The sequence below is a fragment of the Peromyscus maniculatus genome, chromosome 7 (genome assembly GCF_049852395.1).
Source record: "Peromyscus maniculatus bairdii isolate BWxNUB_F1_BW_parent chromosome 7, HU_Pman_BW_mat_3.1, whole genome shotgun sequence".
Classification (NCBI taxonomy): domain Eukaryota; kingdom Metazoa; phylum Chordata; class Mammalia; order Rodentia; family Cricetidae; genus Peromyscus; species Peromyscus maniculatus.
Genome location: NC_134858.1, coordinates 105049299 through 105069007, shown reverse-complemented (window position 1 = coordinate 105069007; position 19709 = coordinate 105049299). Strand labels below are relative to the sequence as shown.

The following is a 19709-nucleotide window of genomic DNA, read 5'->3' as shown; positions in this document are numbered from 1 at the left end:
TGTCTCAAACTCTCATTGCATCAAGAAGAAAAATACTTATAAAGACTTAGGTAAAGTTTAAAAAACAGTATATAATAGTGAAAGTGCTAAAATAATTCTCCAGAGTTAAATATAGGAAGCTATAAACTGGATAATCTAGCTTCCTTTAGCTGTAGTATGATATATGCTTTTACAGTGATTTGCTCGCATCATCAAGGAATATATCTTCTATGATAGGTATAGAATTGGACTCAAGCTTCTTTAAGGAGAACTTATGGAGCAGTATAAGTTCATTGATACTCTCAAGGAGCTCACAACTTGAGAGAGACTAGATATACAACCACAACCAATAAATAAACAACAACATATGTGAGAAGATTTAGAATATCCATTGCAAATTCCTTGGCACAACAAATAAAAATAAAGTGTTTGCCAATGCACATGGTTTTATCCTTGCCTATCACAATAAGCTGTTTGATAAGCATTTAGGGATTTTTCTGTACATGCCTTTTTAATTTGTTCTAGAATATGTAGTTCTTTACATTCTTCCCTCTCTTTCCTTTCAGTGAACGGTTTCTGGTGAGACTGAACAAGAATGGTGGGCCAAGGAACCCAGAGAAGATAGAACGAATGTGTGCCCTTTTTACAGTATGTGCAAATTCTCTTTCTCTTTATGTGTTGACTCTAACCAAGGGCCTGCTTGTGGATATTGTCTCCCACCTCCACTTGTGAGAATAGGGATTGACTTATGTTTCCATTAAATTTTAATTAAATATTTTTAGAGACCTTCAGTTAACAATGATTTTTAATTGAAATTTTCTTTTAAAAAATCAAGTACCTGTTACTAATGTAGATTTTATAAGCTCTTTCATCTGAAATCTCTGATGTCCAAGTCATCCACCAGATCTACAGTTTAGGAGCATTTTAGAAAGTTCGTGTAAGCTAACCAGTCCTCTTTCAGATACCAAACGGAGGGGTTTGTACTTTACATTTTCCCAGATAACTGTGTTATTGCTCATGGTCTCCACTCATGAAGCCATCATCTCCGAAGGCTTGGCAAACCTGCTTATTGAAAACTAAATCTCATCATACTACACTGTCTTTGTGATTTCCAAATCAACTTTATTTATTTTTACTAAGTAAAAATTATCCAACTTTATTTATTTGAATTAATTTATTGAAGAAGAAGAAGAGTGTGTCAGAAGAAGAAGAAGAAGGAGGAGGAGGAGGAGGAGGAGGAGGAGGAGGAGAAGAGTGTGTCACAATTTAAAGCACTTGGACACTTGTGGATTCTTTGTCCCATTTCAGTGATAATTAAGATATATTGAATTCATTAGCTAGGCATAGTTTGCTTATGTCTGTTACAACTAGCTATTTAGGGAGAAGAGGCTGGAGGATTAGCAAGATGTTAGGAAAACCAAAACAGAACAAAGCAAAAATCCTCATTAGCTTAGGAAGGTGTAATAGTTTTACAGTGTTCTTGGCATTACATGTAGCCTATGACTAGTAGGTGGAGAGATATCTTAAAACTGACTTGATGCAAATGGTATTTATCTGAAGATCTAATATGTGACTTTATTAGAAAGCTAATTATATTTCTTCACCTGATTTCAGATCATTTATTACAACTTAATCTTTCAAAATGTCAAGTGATGGTGCTACAAAATAAGAACCTGCTTTCCCAGGAATAGCTTCACTAAAAATGTTCCATATAGGAAAAAAATGCTCCAGCTGTACAGAAGGATTTTCAAATCTATCTAAGCTCAAATAATATTTTGTCCATGTCTGAGTTCATCATTGAAACCTCAGGAGATAATGTAAGAAGAAAGAACAGGGAGAGCAAACCCATGACAATTATTGAGGGAATTAAATAAAAATGGCTAATCTGGAAAGAACGATACATCTATTCAGCATCCAACAGAGGAAAGAATGAATCTAGATTACAGGGAATGAGATTATGTTAACTGAGAACTTTTGAAGTGAGAGTACCTAACTGAGGTCTCTTTGAGACTTCATTTCTAGAACAGAAAGAGAATGTCTCAGTTAAAAAGAGGCTTTTCTGGATCTTGATTCCCTTGTATTTTCTGGCAAAACAAGAGAAATTGTTGATGACTGTTATTTAGATTTGCAAGAGCTAAGTGTATAAGTAAGCTGTTGTTGAATTCTTAGATATGAATGCCTGCCCTTTGTCTCTTGAAAAAGTAGCTTAATTATGAAGATGTTTGAATGCAATTACAGTAAGTCAAGATTTTTATTTAGCGCTTTAATTATTTATATGAGCCCAAAAGCCAAAGCTGTAGTATCACCTGTATAAATAAAAAAATGTGCATAATACTCATGATGTGCTCCTCTTCTTCCATAGTGGGAAGGCACAGAGCTGTTAAGTATACGACTGTATAGTTTCCTTTGTAGTACAGCCCTGGATTTTTTAAAGTTTCCCAGTATTATTGGAGGAGTATTTGCAAAGTTTTAAATAATATTTTTGTTAATTCCTTGAGAATTCCATACATGTTGGTTTTTATCATATTCATCCCCTCCCTGATCTCCTCCATATTCATACCCATTCCATTCTCTCCCAAATTTGTGTCCTCATTAAGAAAAAATTGAGTCCAATTTGTGCTACCTAATATACTCTTGGATATGTGTCTGCCCACTGGAGCACTGGTGACAATGATGTTAGACGTTGTGAAGTATGGGTTAACACTAATTTAGGCTATGTAGATGAAACTGTATCATTTGAAAATGTGTCACACCTTCTGTATACTTCAGGAATATGTAAATTTTAACCTAAGAATGAGTATAAAATACATGAAAATATTTTGTTTCTAATTTCTGTTATTTATTGTATATTTTTTTTCTTGGCTTTCCAAGACAAGGTTTCTCTGTGTAACAGTTTTGGCTATCTTTTAACTCACTCTGTTGACCAGGCTGGCCTAAAACTCACAGAGATCTACCTTCCTTTGCCTCCCAAGTGCTGGGATTAAAGGTGTGTGCCACCACCACCCAGCCATTGTATATCTTATTGCAATGTTACCTTGAAAATATCATTTAAAATTCCATTTTTATTTTTATTATACTTTTTTAGATTTATTTTATATGTTTGAACATTTTGCACACATACATATACGCACCATGTGCAAGCCTGGTACCTGTGGAGACCAGAAGAAGGCATTAGATCCCCTAGAACTGGAGTTCCATATGTTGTAAGCCACCCTGTAGGTGCTGGGAACTGAACTCTGTTCTCTGCAAGAACAGCAAATTCTCTTAACCACTGAGCCATCTCTAGCCCCTAAAATTCTATTTTTAAATTAGAGAAATTTGCAAAATGGAGTTCAGCACATCCCTTCAATATTAAAAGATAACTTTCATGTAAAAGTTTATCTTTGTGATACCAGAAATACTAATTATGTCACATAATAAATTTTTGTGACTTATTTCATTGTTACTATTTTTTTTAAGAACTTGGCAATAAATTGTAACCATTTAGAATTCAAAACTACAATTTCACCTTTCTGTATTATCTTTTAATGTCTCCCTGGTTCTGTTGTTGTTCAGAGTTATTCAGCAGGACAGAGTAGGAACTAGACTAAGATAAGCAACACACAGGATCCCAAGAGTGAGAGCCTCTGTACATTTTGTACCTTAGGTTACTTGCTTGCTTCACCTTAATTCTAGTCCAATAAAAGGCTATAAATCAAGACATGGTGACTCTGCATTATAAGCTAACCCAAAGTCAAAGCCACTCTTTTTTCCTTCCTTATTAAAAGAGACAAGCATGTGAAACCAAGCAAAAGATGAAAGATGGACAGGAAATGGAGCTGAGGGGCTCTTTCCTAGACAGGAAAATTTGTCTCATGAAAGACAAAGGTCACACCGTCAGGCATCACTAAATCACAGTAATGGCTGGAAACAACATGCAAATGGATAGCCTGATGAAAAAATCTGAACCCGAATAGATGATAGATAGATAGATAGATAGATAGATAGATAGATAGATAGATAGATAGATAGATAGATAGATACATAGATACATAGATACATAGATAGATACATAGATACATAGATAGATAGATAGATAGATAGATAGATAGATAGATAGATAGATAGATAGATAGATACATAGATACATAGATAGATACATAGATAGATACATAGATAGATACATAGATAGATAGATAGATAGATAGATAGATAGATAGATAGATAGATAGATAGATAGATAGAGGAAGGGAGGAAGGAAGGAAGGAAGAGAGAGAGAAAGAAAGAAAGAAAAAAGAAAGAAAGAAAGAAAGAAAGAAAGAAAGAAAGAAAGAAAGAAAGAAAGAAAGAAAGAAAGAAAGGAAGAAAGAAAGAAAGAAGGAAAGAAAGAAAATATGAACTATATGTGGAAGTTTTACTATTCCTGGTGAAATGTTCTAAATAAAAAGATAGCAAATGTGTTACTTTAAAATGGATTTTAAATATAAGTATGTTCAGACAGATTTTGTAATTTTTAGTTGGAAAGTTTCTGATTTGGGATTAGGTTTGTTTATTTAAAAGAAGCTCTTTGAAGTTTCCAATAGAATTATTTTCAGGGCTAATAAGATGGCTCAGTAGATAGAGGTACTTGCTGCCAAGCCTGATGACCTGAGTTTGAATTCTAGCTCCCACATGGTGGAGAAAACTGATTTGTGGAAGTTGTCTTCTGACTTCATATGCATGCCACAGCACACATGCTCCCTTCCATAAATAATTGAAAAACAAAGACAAAGTATTTTCAGTCTTATAACTGGGTACAGATAATGACAATAAATATTTAAATTTAGACCCAAATCTTTTATCAAGGCTTTGCTAAGATCAAATTAATCTCATTTGCAGGAAATATGGCCAGTGTGTAATAATGACTTGTGGACAGTGGGATGAATGTAAAGTTAGTACAGAATAAATTTTTAGCATATTAGTCATTAATGAGATTTTAATATTTTGCTGCATTTTATTGCACTGAATGTTTATTTCTTGCATTCCAAAATGTCTTTGCATGATGACAGAATAACTATGGGTGAAGACAATATGATTTTCATTGTGAAACTTTTGTAGATACTTGATTTATTAGGTGATCTAATTGAGATCTAGAATAATACTATCAATAAAATAAAATTTCAAAGTAACATGTTATTCAAATTTTCACTATATATATTTTAACAGTTTTTATTTTAATAAAATTTTTCGTGTAATTTTGATTATATTTTCTCTTTCCCAGATAGTCAGTCCCAAGATCCTTTCCACCTTCCTATCCACCCAACTCATATTCTTTCTCTCTCAAAAAAAAGGAAATTAAAATTAAAAAAAAAAACAAAACAGTAAGACAAAAAAGAATGAAACAAAACTCCCCCCTACACGCACACAAACATGGAGTCTGTTTTGTGCTGGCCAGCTCCTCCTGGGCATGGGACCTGCCCTGGAGTGTGTTTGTGTACCCAGTGATACTCCATTGAAGGATACTGATTTTTCTCTTCCCTAGCAGGTATCAGGTGTAAATAGCTTCTTAGTTAGAAGTGGAACTTTGTGTCCATTTCCCCTTCTGGGGTCTTTTATAGTTTGAACCTGTGCAGGTTTTATAGGTGCTGTCACAGTCTCTGTGAGTGAGTTTGTGTGTACATCAGTTCTGTTGTTTTTGAAGATACTGTTTCCTTGGTGTCGTCTATCACATCTGGCCTTTACAATCTTTCCTCCTTTCTTTAGAATAGATCCCTGAGCCTTGAGGAGAAGGGCTTGACAAAGGTATCCCATTTAGAATGAATCCTCCAAAGTATCTCATTCTTTGCACACTGTCCAGTTGTGGGTCTCTGTGTCAGTTCCCATCTATTGCAAGAAGAAGCATCTCTGATGAGGGTTGAGCAAGGCACTGATCTATGAGTATAGCAATATGTCATTATGAATAATTGTATTGCTGTGTTCTTTTAGCAGAATAATAGTAGGTTTTCCTCTAGGGCCCATGATTTACCTAGTCTCAGGTTCCTGGTCATTTGAGTCACCGCTCAAATGGTCTGGTGTGAAATCGAATCACAGAGTGAACCTTAAATCCAATCAGAAAGTAGTTGATTACTCCTAACATTTGTGCCACTATTATACCAGTATATCTTGCAGGCAGGTTGCTGTTTTAGGTCATAGGTTTTGTACCTGGTTTTTACTGGTGATTACTTTTTTCCTCCAGTAGTATGTAGAGTACCTTCCAGCATCATGAACGCTAGTCAGTAGGGGTTAAACTTCTAGTTGAGCGCTAGCTCAATTTTTCATGGTTTGGTGACATAAGTAGTATTTTCAATAATAGGGCCTCTCCTCTGTATAAATATTGTATTCATTAAATGTTGTGTTCTATGAATCCCATCTCTCACCTGTAATATATACTAAAAGGAAACTATTATGAAGTTCAAATGAAAGTTGAATGAAATAAAATTTATCATTTTCTGTGCATTATTTGCCTAGATTTGTTTATTCTTTTTCTTTCCTTAGGATCTGAGCAGCAAAGACATGAAGAGAGATTTATACATAGTTGCCCATGTGATCCGAATAGGTATTGTCCGCCTTACCTGTTCTCATGATTAACACTGGTCAAACTTTGGAAAAGTATACATCTGAACTTTTTTTTTTTAATTACCCTCATGATATTCATTACTTACACTCATGATATTAATCACATTTGTGGTATTCATAGATTACATTCGCAGTATTCATTCAATTTTATATATATATATATATATATATATTATTTTAAATGTCGAATGTCATTTCTTGAAGGGGGTAGGAGGTTAAATACAAGCTTAAAGCACAATGGGAGAACCCTGGAGGGCTGAAGTTCGCTACTGATGTTTTACACTCTTGCATCTAAGCTGTTAACACCCATTATTCAGGATACACAGACAAGGAACTTCCCTTAAGCATTCAGGAGGGTGGAACCTGGCAGGGAATTAGCATTGGGAGGATATCAAGGTCAAGGTCCGAAAGCAAGGCGTTATCCAAAATAGGGGCCAGGACCCTGCAGGTCCCCCTTTTATTAAAAAATGAGCTTCTGACTTGGGTTGCGTGGGACATCAGCAGGTCACCTTACCTGTGATGGAAACGCCTGCCCAGGCCACACAGGTGCTCTGTCTTAGGTTGGTGAGTGCCCCCCAGGTATTACCCATCTCTGAATACTCATTATCATACTGGCTCAATCGTGTGTGAGCTGCATGGTTAATTGCTGCCAAAGATCTCAGAGTGGCACTGGGCTTGCAATCTGTGTGTTCAATACAGAAATGACCAACAGAGGTCTTATCTCACCCATAGCCAGTAGGCTAAAGGCAACTGAGCCATTCCCTTCCTTAACGAGCCATACTGTACGTTGGAGTCCTTGTAAGATAGCATCCCAAAAGCAACTGGAACTTGAGTTTATAAGTTTATAATTTTCAAAGCCAATCAAGATGTATATAACTACTGAATTAAATTTATCATGCCCAATAGAATGAAAGATTAACTAACTGTGGTAGCTACTTTTGTTGCCAGGATCTCCACTGTGCTAGCTGTAGTAAGCAATTATGAAATGGTAATCCCAGAAACAGTAGCAGTGGTGTGTGCCATTGTTATAACAGCAACAGCGGCAGCAGCAATGTCAAATTCTCTTCTGGATTATGTGGACATCCACTGGCATGGATACAACTCCAGGAACACAAACCACCAAGGCCCATTTTTCTTGATGCCAGCATGACTTTAGCTGGCAGCTCTTCTGGAGAATCCATTCTCATGGCTACAGTTCCTAGACTTACATTAATGCTTGCCAAAGCTGGCCATATTGGGCTCTCAATCTCCATTGGCATCAGAAGGGTAGATTTTTTCATGAAGACCCATTAGGTCTCTGTCATGTTGGGCTTCAGCAGCAGCCACAGGGCACATTCAGTGCTCAGGAATCCAAAGAGGAACCTCATTGTCCTGGGGAAAGACATAAACCAAACTCCGGGGCCACACCAACACTAGATCGGGTCTCCTCCACGTGCTAGTAGAAAGATCCTTCCATCGCTCCAGAGAGTGATTTGCAACAGGAGCCCTCCAGTGCTTATCTGCATTGGATCTTCCAGCAGAATCCACCAATAAACTCCAGCAGAATCCACCAATAAAAAAATTTAAAATATATAAAACAAGGGAAAGAATAGAATATGGAGAGGAATGATGAGTCCCTAGTTCTCCCTTTTTTTAACTTTAGTAAAATGTTTGTTTAATATTTCAAATTTTTCTTTTATTTTTATTTATTCTTTATTGTTTAAAATTAATTAATTTATTCTTCTATTATCAGCTTGATAGAGTATGTATTCTTATGGTAATAGTGAGATGTTTCATTGAGTTTTGCTCAGTAATTGAGTAAAACTGAAATTTATTATAAGCCACAGTCGTCCTAGGGACCTCCATGCTATATATATAGCCTCCATGGTTCTGTGGGTTGTAGTCTGATTGTTCTTTATTTTATATCTAGAATCCACTTATGAGTGAGTACATACCATGACTGTCTTTCTGGGTTTGGGTTACCTCACTCAGGATGATTTTTTTCTAGTTCCATCCATTTGCCTGCAAATTTCATGCTTTCATTGTTTTTCTCTGCTGAGTAGTACTCCATTGTGTATATGTACCACATTTTTTTCATCCATTCTTACGTTGACAGGCATCTAGGTTGTTTCCAGGTTCTGGCTATTACAAATAGTGCTGCTATGAACATAGGTGAGCATGTATCTTTATGGTATGAATCAGCATTCCTTGGGTATATGCCCAAGAGTGGGATGGCTGGGTCTTGAGGTAGTTCGATTCCTAATTTTCTGAGAAACCGCCATACTGATTTCCACAGTGGTTGTACAAGCTTGCATTCCCACCAACAGTGGAGGAGTGTTCCCTTTGCTCTACATCCTCTCCAACATTGACTGTCATTGGTGTTTTTGATCGTAGCCATTCTGACAGGTGTAAGGTGATATCTCAGAGTCGTTTTGATTTGCATTTCTCTGATGATTAAGGATGTTGAGCATTTCTTTAAATGTCTTTCAGCCATTTGTGATTCTTGTTTTGTGAATTCTCTGTTTAGCTCTTTAGCCCATTTTTTAATCGGACTGTTAAGTATTTCGATGTCTAGTTTCTTGAGTTCTTTATATACTGTGGAGATCAATCCTCTGTCAGATGTGGGGTTGGTGAAGATCTTTTCCCATTCTGTTGGCTGTCTTTTTGTCTTATTGACTGTGTCTTTTGCCCTGCAAAAGCTTCTCAATTTTGAGAGGTCCTGTTTATTAATTGTTGTGCTCAGGGTCTGTGCTGTTGGTGTTATATTTAGGAAATGGTCTCTGGTGCCAATGTGTTCAAGAGTACTTCCTACTTTCTTTCCTATTAAGTTTAGTGTAACTGGATTTATGTTCAGGTCTTTGATCCACTTGGACTTGATTTTTGTGCATGGTGACAGATATGGATCTATTTGTAATCTTTTACATATTGAGATCCAGTTATGCCAGCACCATTTGTTGAAGATACTTTCTTTTTTCCATTGTATAGTTTTGGCTCCTTTGTCAAAAACCAGGTGTTCATATGTACATGGATTAAAGTCAGGGTCTTCAATTCGATTCCATTGGTCCGTATGTCGGTTTTTATACCAGTACCAAGCTGTTTTTATTACTATAGCTCTGTAGTAGAGTTTGAGGTCAGGGATGGCAATGCCTCCAAAGGTTGCTTTATCGTATAGGATTCTTTTAGCTATCCTGGGTCTTTTGTTTTTCCATATGAAGTTGCGTATTTTTCTTTCCAAGTCTGTGAAGAATTGTGTTGGGATTTTGATGGGGATTGCATTGAATCTATAGATTGCTTTTGGTAAGATTGCCATTTTTACTATGTTAATCCTACCTATCCGTGAGCATGGGAGATCCTTCCATTTTCTGATATCTTCTTCAATTTTTTTCCTTAGAGATTTAGAGTTCTTATCAAAAAGGTCCTTCACTTGTTTAGTTAGTGTTATCCCCAGGTATTTTATATTATTTGTGGCTATTGTAAAGGGTGATGTTTCTCTGACTTCTTTCTCAGCCCTTTTATCTTTTGTGTATAGGAGGGCTACTGATTTTTTTTAGTTGATCTTGTATCCTACCACTTTACTGAATGAGTTTATCAGCTGTAGGAGTTCCCTGGTAGAGTTTTTGAGGTCACTTATGTATACTATCATACCATCTGCTAATAGTGAAAGTTTGACTTCTTCCTTTCCAATTTGTATCCCTTTGATCTCCTTTTGTTGTCTTATTGCTCTAGCTAGAACTTCTAGTACTATATTGAATAAATGTGGGGAGAGTGGACAGCCTTGTCTTTTTCCTGAATTTAGTGGTATCACTTTGAGTTTCTCTCCGTTTAATTTGGTGTTTGCTGTTGGCTTGCTGTAAATTGCCTTTATTATGTTTAGGAATGTTCCTTGTATTCCTGATCTTTCTAAGACCTTTATCATGAAGGGGTGTTGGATTTTGTCAAAGGCTTTTTCAGCATCTAATGAGATGATCATGTGGTTTTTTTTTTTCTTTCAGTTTGTTTATATGGTATATTACATTGACAGATTTTCATATGTTGAACCATCCTTGCATCCCTGGGATGAATCCTACTTGGTCGTGATGGATAATTGTTTTGATGTATTCTTGGATTCGGTTTGCCAATATTTTGTTGAGTATTTTTGCATCAATGTTCATGAGGGAGATTGGTCTGTAGTTCTCTTTCTTTGTTGCATCTTTGTGTGGTTTGGGTATCAGTGTAATTGTAGCCTCATAAAAAGAGTTTGGTAGTGTTCCTTCTGTTTCTATTGTGTGAAACACTTTGAAGACTATTGGTATTAGTTCTTCTTTGAAAGTCTGGTAAATTCTGCACTGAAACCATCTGGTCCTGGGCTTTTTTTGGTTGGGAGACTTTTGATAACTGTTTCTATATCTTTAGGGGTTATTGGTCTATTTAAATGGTTTATCTGGTCTTGGTTTAATTTTGGTATGTGGTATTTATCCAGAAAATTGTCCATTTCTTCCTGGTTTTCCACTTTTGTGGAGTATAGGTTTTTGAAGTATACATCTGAACTTTTTGGGATTAGAATCTAGCTTTTTTATTTGTTTGTTTTGTTTTGTTTTTTGCTTTACCTTTAATCTCAGCTGCTGCAGTAGCTGGATGCAAATGAATACATGTTTTCCTCATTTCAAATCTTCTGTTCCCTCTTTACTTTTGAACCCAAACTTTGTATTTTAAGTGATCTGCTTTTTTATATTCTTCCTGTTACATTGCCTGCGTCTGTATATGTCTTTTTTCTCCAGAGTACTCATAGACTTATTTGAATGCCAGTTGAACAAGTAGCACATGCCCTTTGCTATAATTTCTGTCCAAAATTATGCACCTGTGCCATTTCCCACAAAATTAGAATTAATGTCACCACTGCAGAAGATGAGTAACCTCTCATTTCTACTCAAACTGACATGAAAGAAAGTGACTTTTCACTACTGTTCCATTGTTGGATTGTCCATACATATTTTAGGTTTGGGTGATATAACTAATCAAGTTTTCCTTTATAGTTTAAATTCTAGAATATGGTGTATAATTTTGTCAAAAATATGTTTAATCCTTTGACAATATAACAACTATTTTGCCCTACTTCATATAGCATTTGTTGAAATTGCAGCTTTTGCAAGTGCTTGTATCACTATTGGCACAACCTTGCTCACTTATTGGAGGAATAAGCAGCCATCCATAACTAAGATTTCTTTCACTCCCACAGTGGCTCATCAGCACCTTTGGCATTAGAATTTGGTTAGAGGAAGAACTCAATATCCTCTTTAACTGTGAATATATGGTTTATGAGTGCAGCTAAAAATACTGAACTTTTATCATTAAATGGCCATCAAGTTTAAATCTTATCAGCACACTGATTTTTTTTTTTTTTAAAGAAATTCGTCAAGCCGGGTGGTGGTGGCACACGCCTTTAATCCCAGCACTCGTGAGGCAGAGCCAGGCAGATCTCTGTGAGTTTGAGGCCAATCTGGGCTACCAAGTGAGTCCCAGGAAAGGCGCAAAGCTACACAGAGAAACCCTGTCTCGAAAAAACAAAAAAAAAAAAAAAAAAAAAAAAAAAAAAAAAAGAAAAAAAAAGAAAGGAAGGAAGGAAGGAAGGAAGGAAGGAAAAGAAAGAAATTCATCAAGTCATCTTTATTTTCATTTAATTAATAAATGTACTGTTGGGGTTAATTGACCAAATGTGACACAGAAGAAGGCCTTTGGCCAGAGGCTAATTTGGTGTTCTCCTACACAGATATCCTTAGATGACTTGTGTTAGCTCTTTATTGTTCTTAGAGGATTGTTTAGGTACCTGTAGCTTTGGTGTCACTGGATGATAATTAGAAGGTGCTAGAAGAGGCACATTGGAGTTCTTTGTCTAATTGGTGTTTTCTGGTATTCCCAAGGCCGGATGCTCCTGAATGACTCCAAAAAGGGTCCTGCTCACCTGCATTATAGGCGACCATATGGCTGTGCAGTTTTAAGCATTTTGGATGTTCTGCAGTCACTTACAGAATTAAAAGAAGAAAAGGATTTTGTTCTTAAAGTTTACACGTGAGTAATAATGCCTATCAGGAATAATGATGATTTGTAGCATGCCCTGAGAGCAGCAGTTCTCAAGCGTTATGAACATAGACTGACCATAATGTAGCATAGGGAAGTTATTGGAAATGCAAAGACTTTGATCTAAGGTTTTAAAGGCTTAGGCATTTTTATTTTTAATAAGTTTCCTAGGTACTAAAACATCTGAAATTAGAACCTTCTATCCTAAATTAAAAATTTGATAGTATACATTTCTTGTTCACACTATAATAGTCATTTCCTCTGTAGAATAAGCCAACTTTATTATATATTTTCAGAAAAGCTAATAATATAATTTCTCATGTATCTTAGATTCAAAATTCTGTATTTAGTACTTGTTCAACAGTTACTGCTGCTAAGCTAGTCAAGAATTCAGTTTACTTAAAAGAATTGAGTCAGGTTACGATGTATTTCAAGAAAAGCCAAAAGTTTTGAGGATCCAAGATTTATTCTTTTCTTCTGCTACCAGATTTCTTATGCCACATCTGGCATGGCTTGGAACCATTCTTCAACTAGGGGATCTGCCTTATAGATGCATTTCATCTCCTCGTGGTCCTTGTTCAACAGTAGGGAAGAGAAAAGGAACTGATAAAAGAAACAGAACATGGGTGTATAGTCTATCTTTGCTTATGGGGAATCCATAAAGAAATACTTGCCTTAAAAATGGTTAGTGGTGGCCGGGTGGTGGTGGCACATGCCTTTAATCCTAGCACTCAGGAGGCAGAGGCAGGTGGATCTCTGTGAGTTCAAGGCCAGCCTGGTCTATAGAGCGAGTTCCAGGACAGGCTCCAAAGCTGCACAGAGAAACCCCGTCTTGAAAAACCAAAAGAAAAAGAGAGAGAGAGAGAGAGAGAGAGAGGGAGGGAGGGAGGGAGGGAGGGAGGGAGGGAGGGAGGAAGGAAAGAAAGAAAGAAAGAAAGAAAGAAAGAAAGAAAGAAAGAAAGAAAGAAAGAAAGAAAGAAAGAAAGAAAGAAAGAAAGAAAAAAGAGAAAGAGAAAAATGATTAGTGGTGAATTTAGCAAGTTTTTGCTTTTTTAATAATAAGGATGGTTTTGAGACATTCAGTAGTTCCAGCTGGCCTAGAATTCACTATGCATCCCATGCTGGCCTCTAGCTCATGATGATCCTTCTATTTCAGCTTCCTGCATTCTGGGATTGCAGTCATGAGTGACCATGCCCAGCTTTAATGAGTTTTTAATAACTAGTGTATCTCTGATAATTATTAATATTTATCTTATTTTATGTGTATGAATGTTTTGCCTGCATGTATGTAAGTATACCATAGTATGCCTGGTGTTTGCAGAGGTGAGAAGAGGGCTTTGGATCCCCTGGAATTGGAGTTATGGATGGTTGTAAGCCACCATGTGGTTGCTGAGAATCAAACCCAGGTCCTTTGCAAGAATAGCCAGTGCTCTTAACTGCAGGCCCTATTTCTGATAATTTTTTTAATAGAAACTAGTCTGTTAGCTTTAACATAGTACCATTTTCCAAAATTAAGCCAAATACTATCAGTCATTTTATTAATATAGTTTTACCATAATACTATATGTCCATTTTCCTGCATTATATCTTCTGTCTGGTTCAGATGTGGAATGAACGTAATTTACAATTACACTTAATTTAGGACTTTCTATAATCAAGTACATTTGATGAATTTCAAAATAAAAGTCCAAACATATTTATTATGTATTTTTCTTCAGCTCTGTTTGGTTGAAATGTAGAATTTATGGGTGAAGATCTTTTGTGGTAGTAGTCATTTACAAAGAAAAGATTGTCTCACTTCCTCTTTAGAGTATGAGTTAGAGTTTCTAAAAATACTGTTTCCTCTTTGATGAGAGGTAAAGCCTACTTCTTCATATACTTTCCCTTCAAAAGGAGTAAACAGAAATCCAAAGATCATTGTTCTCATCTTACTCCATTAAATTGGCAAAGGGCTGAAGGATAGTACAGAGGTGGTGTATTTATGTAGCAGCTAATCCTTGCTTTAGAGCAAAATCTCATTGCAGATAAAAGGAACTTCTTGCACTGCTTCGCTTCTGAAATTTTGTTAGGAGGCTTATTTGCCTAATTGCCCCTTAAACAACTGCTTTTATACCAATGTGCCACTTTACCAGAAGTGGGATGCATGCATAGTATTTTCTTAGCTCTGTCCTACAGGCTGTGTCAGTCCTAACAGTCCAGAGAAAGAAAGTTTTTGTTTATAGAAAGGAATAGGTGTTTTTCATTTTGAAGGAGTAACAAAGTTGAAATGTAAGATGACTCTTCCACTTGAAGAGGTTAGTAAGACTTTCAAACAGATTCCCAAATGTAGGTTTGTGAAGTTGATTTTTCATGCAGTTTGGAATCCTTCCAGGATTAATAACTTAAATCCATATCATCTCATTGAACCTAGCTGTCAGAAGTCGGATTTTTAGTACCTTTCAGGTAATACGTTTGTTGGTTCAATTAAATTGTAAACCTAAAGGCTTTACTAATCTCTACTAATAGTGCTTTAGCCTTTGCTAGGATAGACTTTTCTAAGTATGAAAACCTGTTCTACAGACTTAATTGACAAAAATTACCTCTTTAGTTGATGACATTCTCATTTTTTTTTTATTATTATTCAGAGTCAACTTTTACTAGAGAAGCTTCAAACTTCTACCTGTCTCTGCCAAGGCCACTATTGTACATCATAGTATTTTTAAATACAATAGGTATGTGTGGCAAGAGACTACATCCTTTTAAGAAAATGGTAACGAAACAGAGACATGAAAACTAGGTTGTTTGCTAAATCAAAAGTCTTAAAACTATAAATAAATAAATAACCATCATATGCATTTCATTATAATACACATATAATATTTCTCATTGCCTAGAGGGACAAAGGGTCATAGCAGGACCAAGCATGTTGTCAGGCTTTAGGAAACTAAAGAAGAGGAGTACCAGGAACTAAAGCCAACATTTGGAAGGAATGGGTATCCATAAGTAATGTATGTGAACAACTACAACAAGATTTTGAGTACATGATGACCACTGTCCAATTTCACAATGACAAAAATTTAAGTAAACATTTATAAAGGGACAACTTTAATAAAATAAATATTATTGATATATTAAATTCATAATTTAGATTATATTTTATATTGTTATATAAATATTTATTATAAATTATGTATTGTCTCATACTCTGTCTAATTGAGGAGTATTGCTTATTCTCCATTCTCATATTTTATGAAAAAAAATTCCATGAATTCATCATATTTAGCTATGCCATCATGGCTTTGTTATCAGTAGAGCCACTTTCTGCATTAACTGACAAGATTTTTTAAGGAACATAATTTTTGCTCCCATTGGGCTACTTTTTTAAGTATCCTGTGATTCCTTAATGATACTCTGTCACCAGAAATTCATTCTGAGATACAGTCAGTTATTTGTTAATTGAACTGCTATTGGTGGTGGTAGTGGTTTTAAGTCCATGCATGTGAATTCACAATATAGCTACTACCCTTTCTGCTTTTAAAGTAATTTGAGAATGGGTATGGATTTTGAATGAGAATAGAAGAGAATGAGTGAAAGTTTTAAGTATACACACACACTTAACATACGCAAGTGGGATTGCTGAGTCATGTGAGAGCCCCAGTTTTAGTTTTTTTGATGAACCGCCATACTGGTTTCTGTAACAGCTATACCAATTGACATTTCCACCAAAAATGTATGAAGGTTCCCCTTTTCTGTACACCACCAACACATGTTATCTCTCATGTTTGGATTGTAGACTTGGTAGCCTATATAAACTGATACTTCATGATGGTTTTGGCAACTTTTCATATATCTTCCCACTTGTGTGAGGTTTTTTTCATATATGTCTATTTAGGCCCTAGCTAATTTTTTAATCATTAATGTTTATAAAATATTTTATTTGTGTACATATTTTGTATTCACATAAATATGTGTAACACATGTGTGCCTGGTGCCTCTGAAGGTCAGAAGAGGACATAGAATCCATTTGATTGTGAGTCAGTTTGATTCTGAGAATCAAACTTGCGTCCTCTGGAAAAGCAACAACCACTCTTAACTGATGAGTCATTTCTCAAGCCCCTATTATTAATTTTTTAATTAGCATGCAAAATAATGGACTTCATATGACATCCTCATACATAAATATTATTTTCTCATCTTCATATTGTTCCTTCATTATACCCCCTTTATCTTTCTTTCCCTCTCCCACGGGTGTAGCTAGAATTTTTCTGCCTTGCCCACAGTCAGGACAAATCTTTGTCACCCACCAGTCCCACAGCAGCTCAGACCCAACCAAGTAAACACAGAGACTTATATTGCTTACAAACTGTATGGCCGTGGCAGGCTTCTTGCTAACTGTTCTTATAGCTTAAATTAATCCATTTTCATAAATCTATACCTTGCCACGTGGCTCATGGCTTACCAGCATCTTCACATGCTGCTTGTCCTGGCAGCACCTGGCAGTGACTCCTGCCTTCCTGTTCTTTCTTCTCTCCTCTCTGTTAGTCCCGCCTATACTTCCTGCCTAGCCACTGGCCAATCAGTATTTTATTTATTGACCAATCAGAGCAACACATTTGCCATACAGAACATCTCACAGCACACTGGTCTTTTTCTCTTCTCCAAAGGGTCCTTTTAATTCATTTATGTTGCGCACTTGCACACATGAGTGCGTGCGTGCGTGCGTGCGTGCGTGCGTGTGTGTGTGTGTATGAGTGCGCACACATGTGCACACCCACCCCACATAATTCCTAATACCTAAAGTACTCTGTGATGATCACATAAAATATCACCTGTTTTATTAGCAATGTCAATATAGATTATTTAATTCTCTGTACTCTAAATGAACTTTAGCATCTTACACTTGAGAATATGATCACACTGAAAGGACTGGTATCAGCACAAGACACCCCAAGACCAGCACAATGCTTTCCAGAGGGACAGAGGGCAAGGAATAGGAGACAAAGGCAGGAAACAGAAGGGGAAAGGAACAAGAGAGAGGGGGTAGGGGTACCCCAAAGGACTGTTTCTTGATAGAGAGGAGACAGACGTGGCTCCTAGGTAAATGGCAGTTTATAAAGGTAAAAATGGAAACACCATGTCAGGATGAGGTGTTTGATTTTGATTGGACAGTGTTAATTAGGTTATCCCAAAGGGGACTTTTGATTGCTGGACTCTAATATTTTGATAGTTGAACCTTGGTAGTCAGCCTCAGTGGGTAGAAGTGGCCAAATAAGGGAATAGACCTTGGTGGCTAGCTTTAGGAATGCAATCTAACAGGTTTTTTTTTTTTGTTTTTGTTTTTAAGCAGGGAAGAGGGAATAGGGGGAGGGCAAGACCTGCCAGAGCCATGTTTGCCATGCTCAGGCCTGCTAGAATTCCTTCATATGCTATAGTTAAGTGACTCAGCAAGTTAACCTCTTTTCTTAAAAGAACAGGAGAATGATAGGGCTCATATTTTGATTATAAAATTAGTATTTTTACCCTCCAAGAATTAAAACAGAACTACCATTTGTTCCAGCAGTCCAGTTATTAGATATGTATCTAAAAGAAATGAAATCATTATGTCAGGAGACATCTAAACTCTTAGGTTTATTGCAGCATTATTCACAGTAAACGAAAAAATGGAGACATTCTAACTGTCTTCCAGTAAGGATTGGATGAAGAAAATGCTGTACCTATACATAGTGGACTACTTTTATCCTCTCTGACAACAATGAGGGAACTAGAAATCTTCATGTTAAATAAAATAAGCTAGACATAGAAATGCATGGTAACATGATATCACTCACATATGGAGTCTTACAAATTCATCTTGTAGAAGTGAGAATGATGGTTACTAGAAGCTGAGGAGTTGGGAAGATGAAGGAATGGGGACAATTTAATTTATTAATAGGTACTGTTACAGTTAGATGAGAACTAGAAGTTCTGGTGTGCCATAGTCTAGTAGTAAGACAATAGTGTACATTTCAAATAACTTGAAAAAAAGGATTCTGAGTTTTCACTATAAAGAAATGCTAGGATTAAACAGAAGCTCAGTTGGTAAACTGCTTTCCTTCCAAGTGTGAGGATCTGAGTTCTACCGTCAGTATCCCCACCAAAAACCTGGACTTGATGCCATGTTATTATAATCTCAGCACTGGAGAGTTAGAGACAGGCAGATCCCTGGTGCTCACCTGCTAATCAGCTTAACCTACCTGGCAAGTTCTAAGCCAGCACAAGACCCAACAACAACAAACAAGATGAATAGCACCTGGAGAATAATAAAGATTGAATTATGGCCTCCCCACACATGTGCACATGCCTACATAGATGTGTATAAAGATTCATACACATACAAACAAACACACACACACACACACACACACACACACACACACACACACACTGAATGTGGCTGAAAATGTAGCTCAATGGTAGCATGTGTGAGGCTCTGGGTTTGATTCCAGTACCACCACTGCTCCCAAAAAGTAAGGTTTGGGTAGGTAGATGTTTAACCTTAATTAATCATTGCCCAATGTGTACATGGATGGAAATATTATGTAGCACCCCATTAATAGATGTAATTTCTGTTTCATGTATCTTACATATTTTATGTAAAGACAATGTTTTAGTTAGAGTTTGTACTGCTGTGAAGAGACACCATGACCAGGGCAACTCTTACAAAGGAAAATATTTAATTGGAGTGGCTTGCTTACAGTTCAGAGGTTTGGTCCATTGTCATCATGGCAGGAAGCAAGGCAGCATGCAGACAGATGTGGTGCTGGTGCTAGAGTCCTTCCATCTTGATCCAAAGGCAGTAGGAAGTGAACTGAGATACTGGGCAGTATCTTAAGTATATATGAGAGGTCAAAGCCTGCCTCTACAGTAACACACTTCCTCCAACAAGACCACACCTACTCTAGCAAAGCCACACCTCTTATTAATGCCATGCCTTTTGGGGACCATTTTTTTTTTTTTTCAAACTACCACAACAATTTAATTTTTTTAAAAAAAATAGTATTTTGTTTAACCTAAAATGATTCTTAAAAAGCAATAACAAAAATGCTAAGGGTAATAACCATATCATAAACTTTATAAAATATGCTATTTTTAAAGTATCATTCTTT

The 19709-nt window shown here is 36.3% G+C and overlaps 1 protein-coding gene across 15 annotated transcripts in view; it reads left to right on the top strand.

Annotated features, from left to right (window-relative positions):
• Dock3 (dedicator of cytokinesis 3) overlaps positions 1-19709 on the top strand; it is a 351959-nt gene that overhangs the window by 186761 nt on the left and 145489 nt on the right. For all 15 annotated transcript variants that reach the window (XM_076575472.1, XM_076575468.1, XM_076575464.1 and 12 more), the window contains 3 exons: positions 546-627; positions 6472-6532; positions 12429-12576. In XM_076575472.1, coding sequence (XP_076431587.1) covers positions 546-627; positions 6472-6532; positions 12429-12576 — 291 coding nt within the window. The remainder of the gene's footprint in view (positions 1-545; positions 628-6471; positions 6533-12428; positions 12577-19709) is intronic.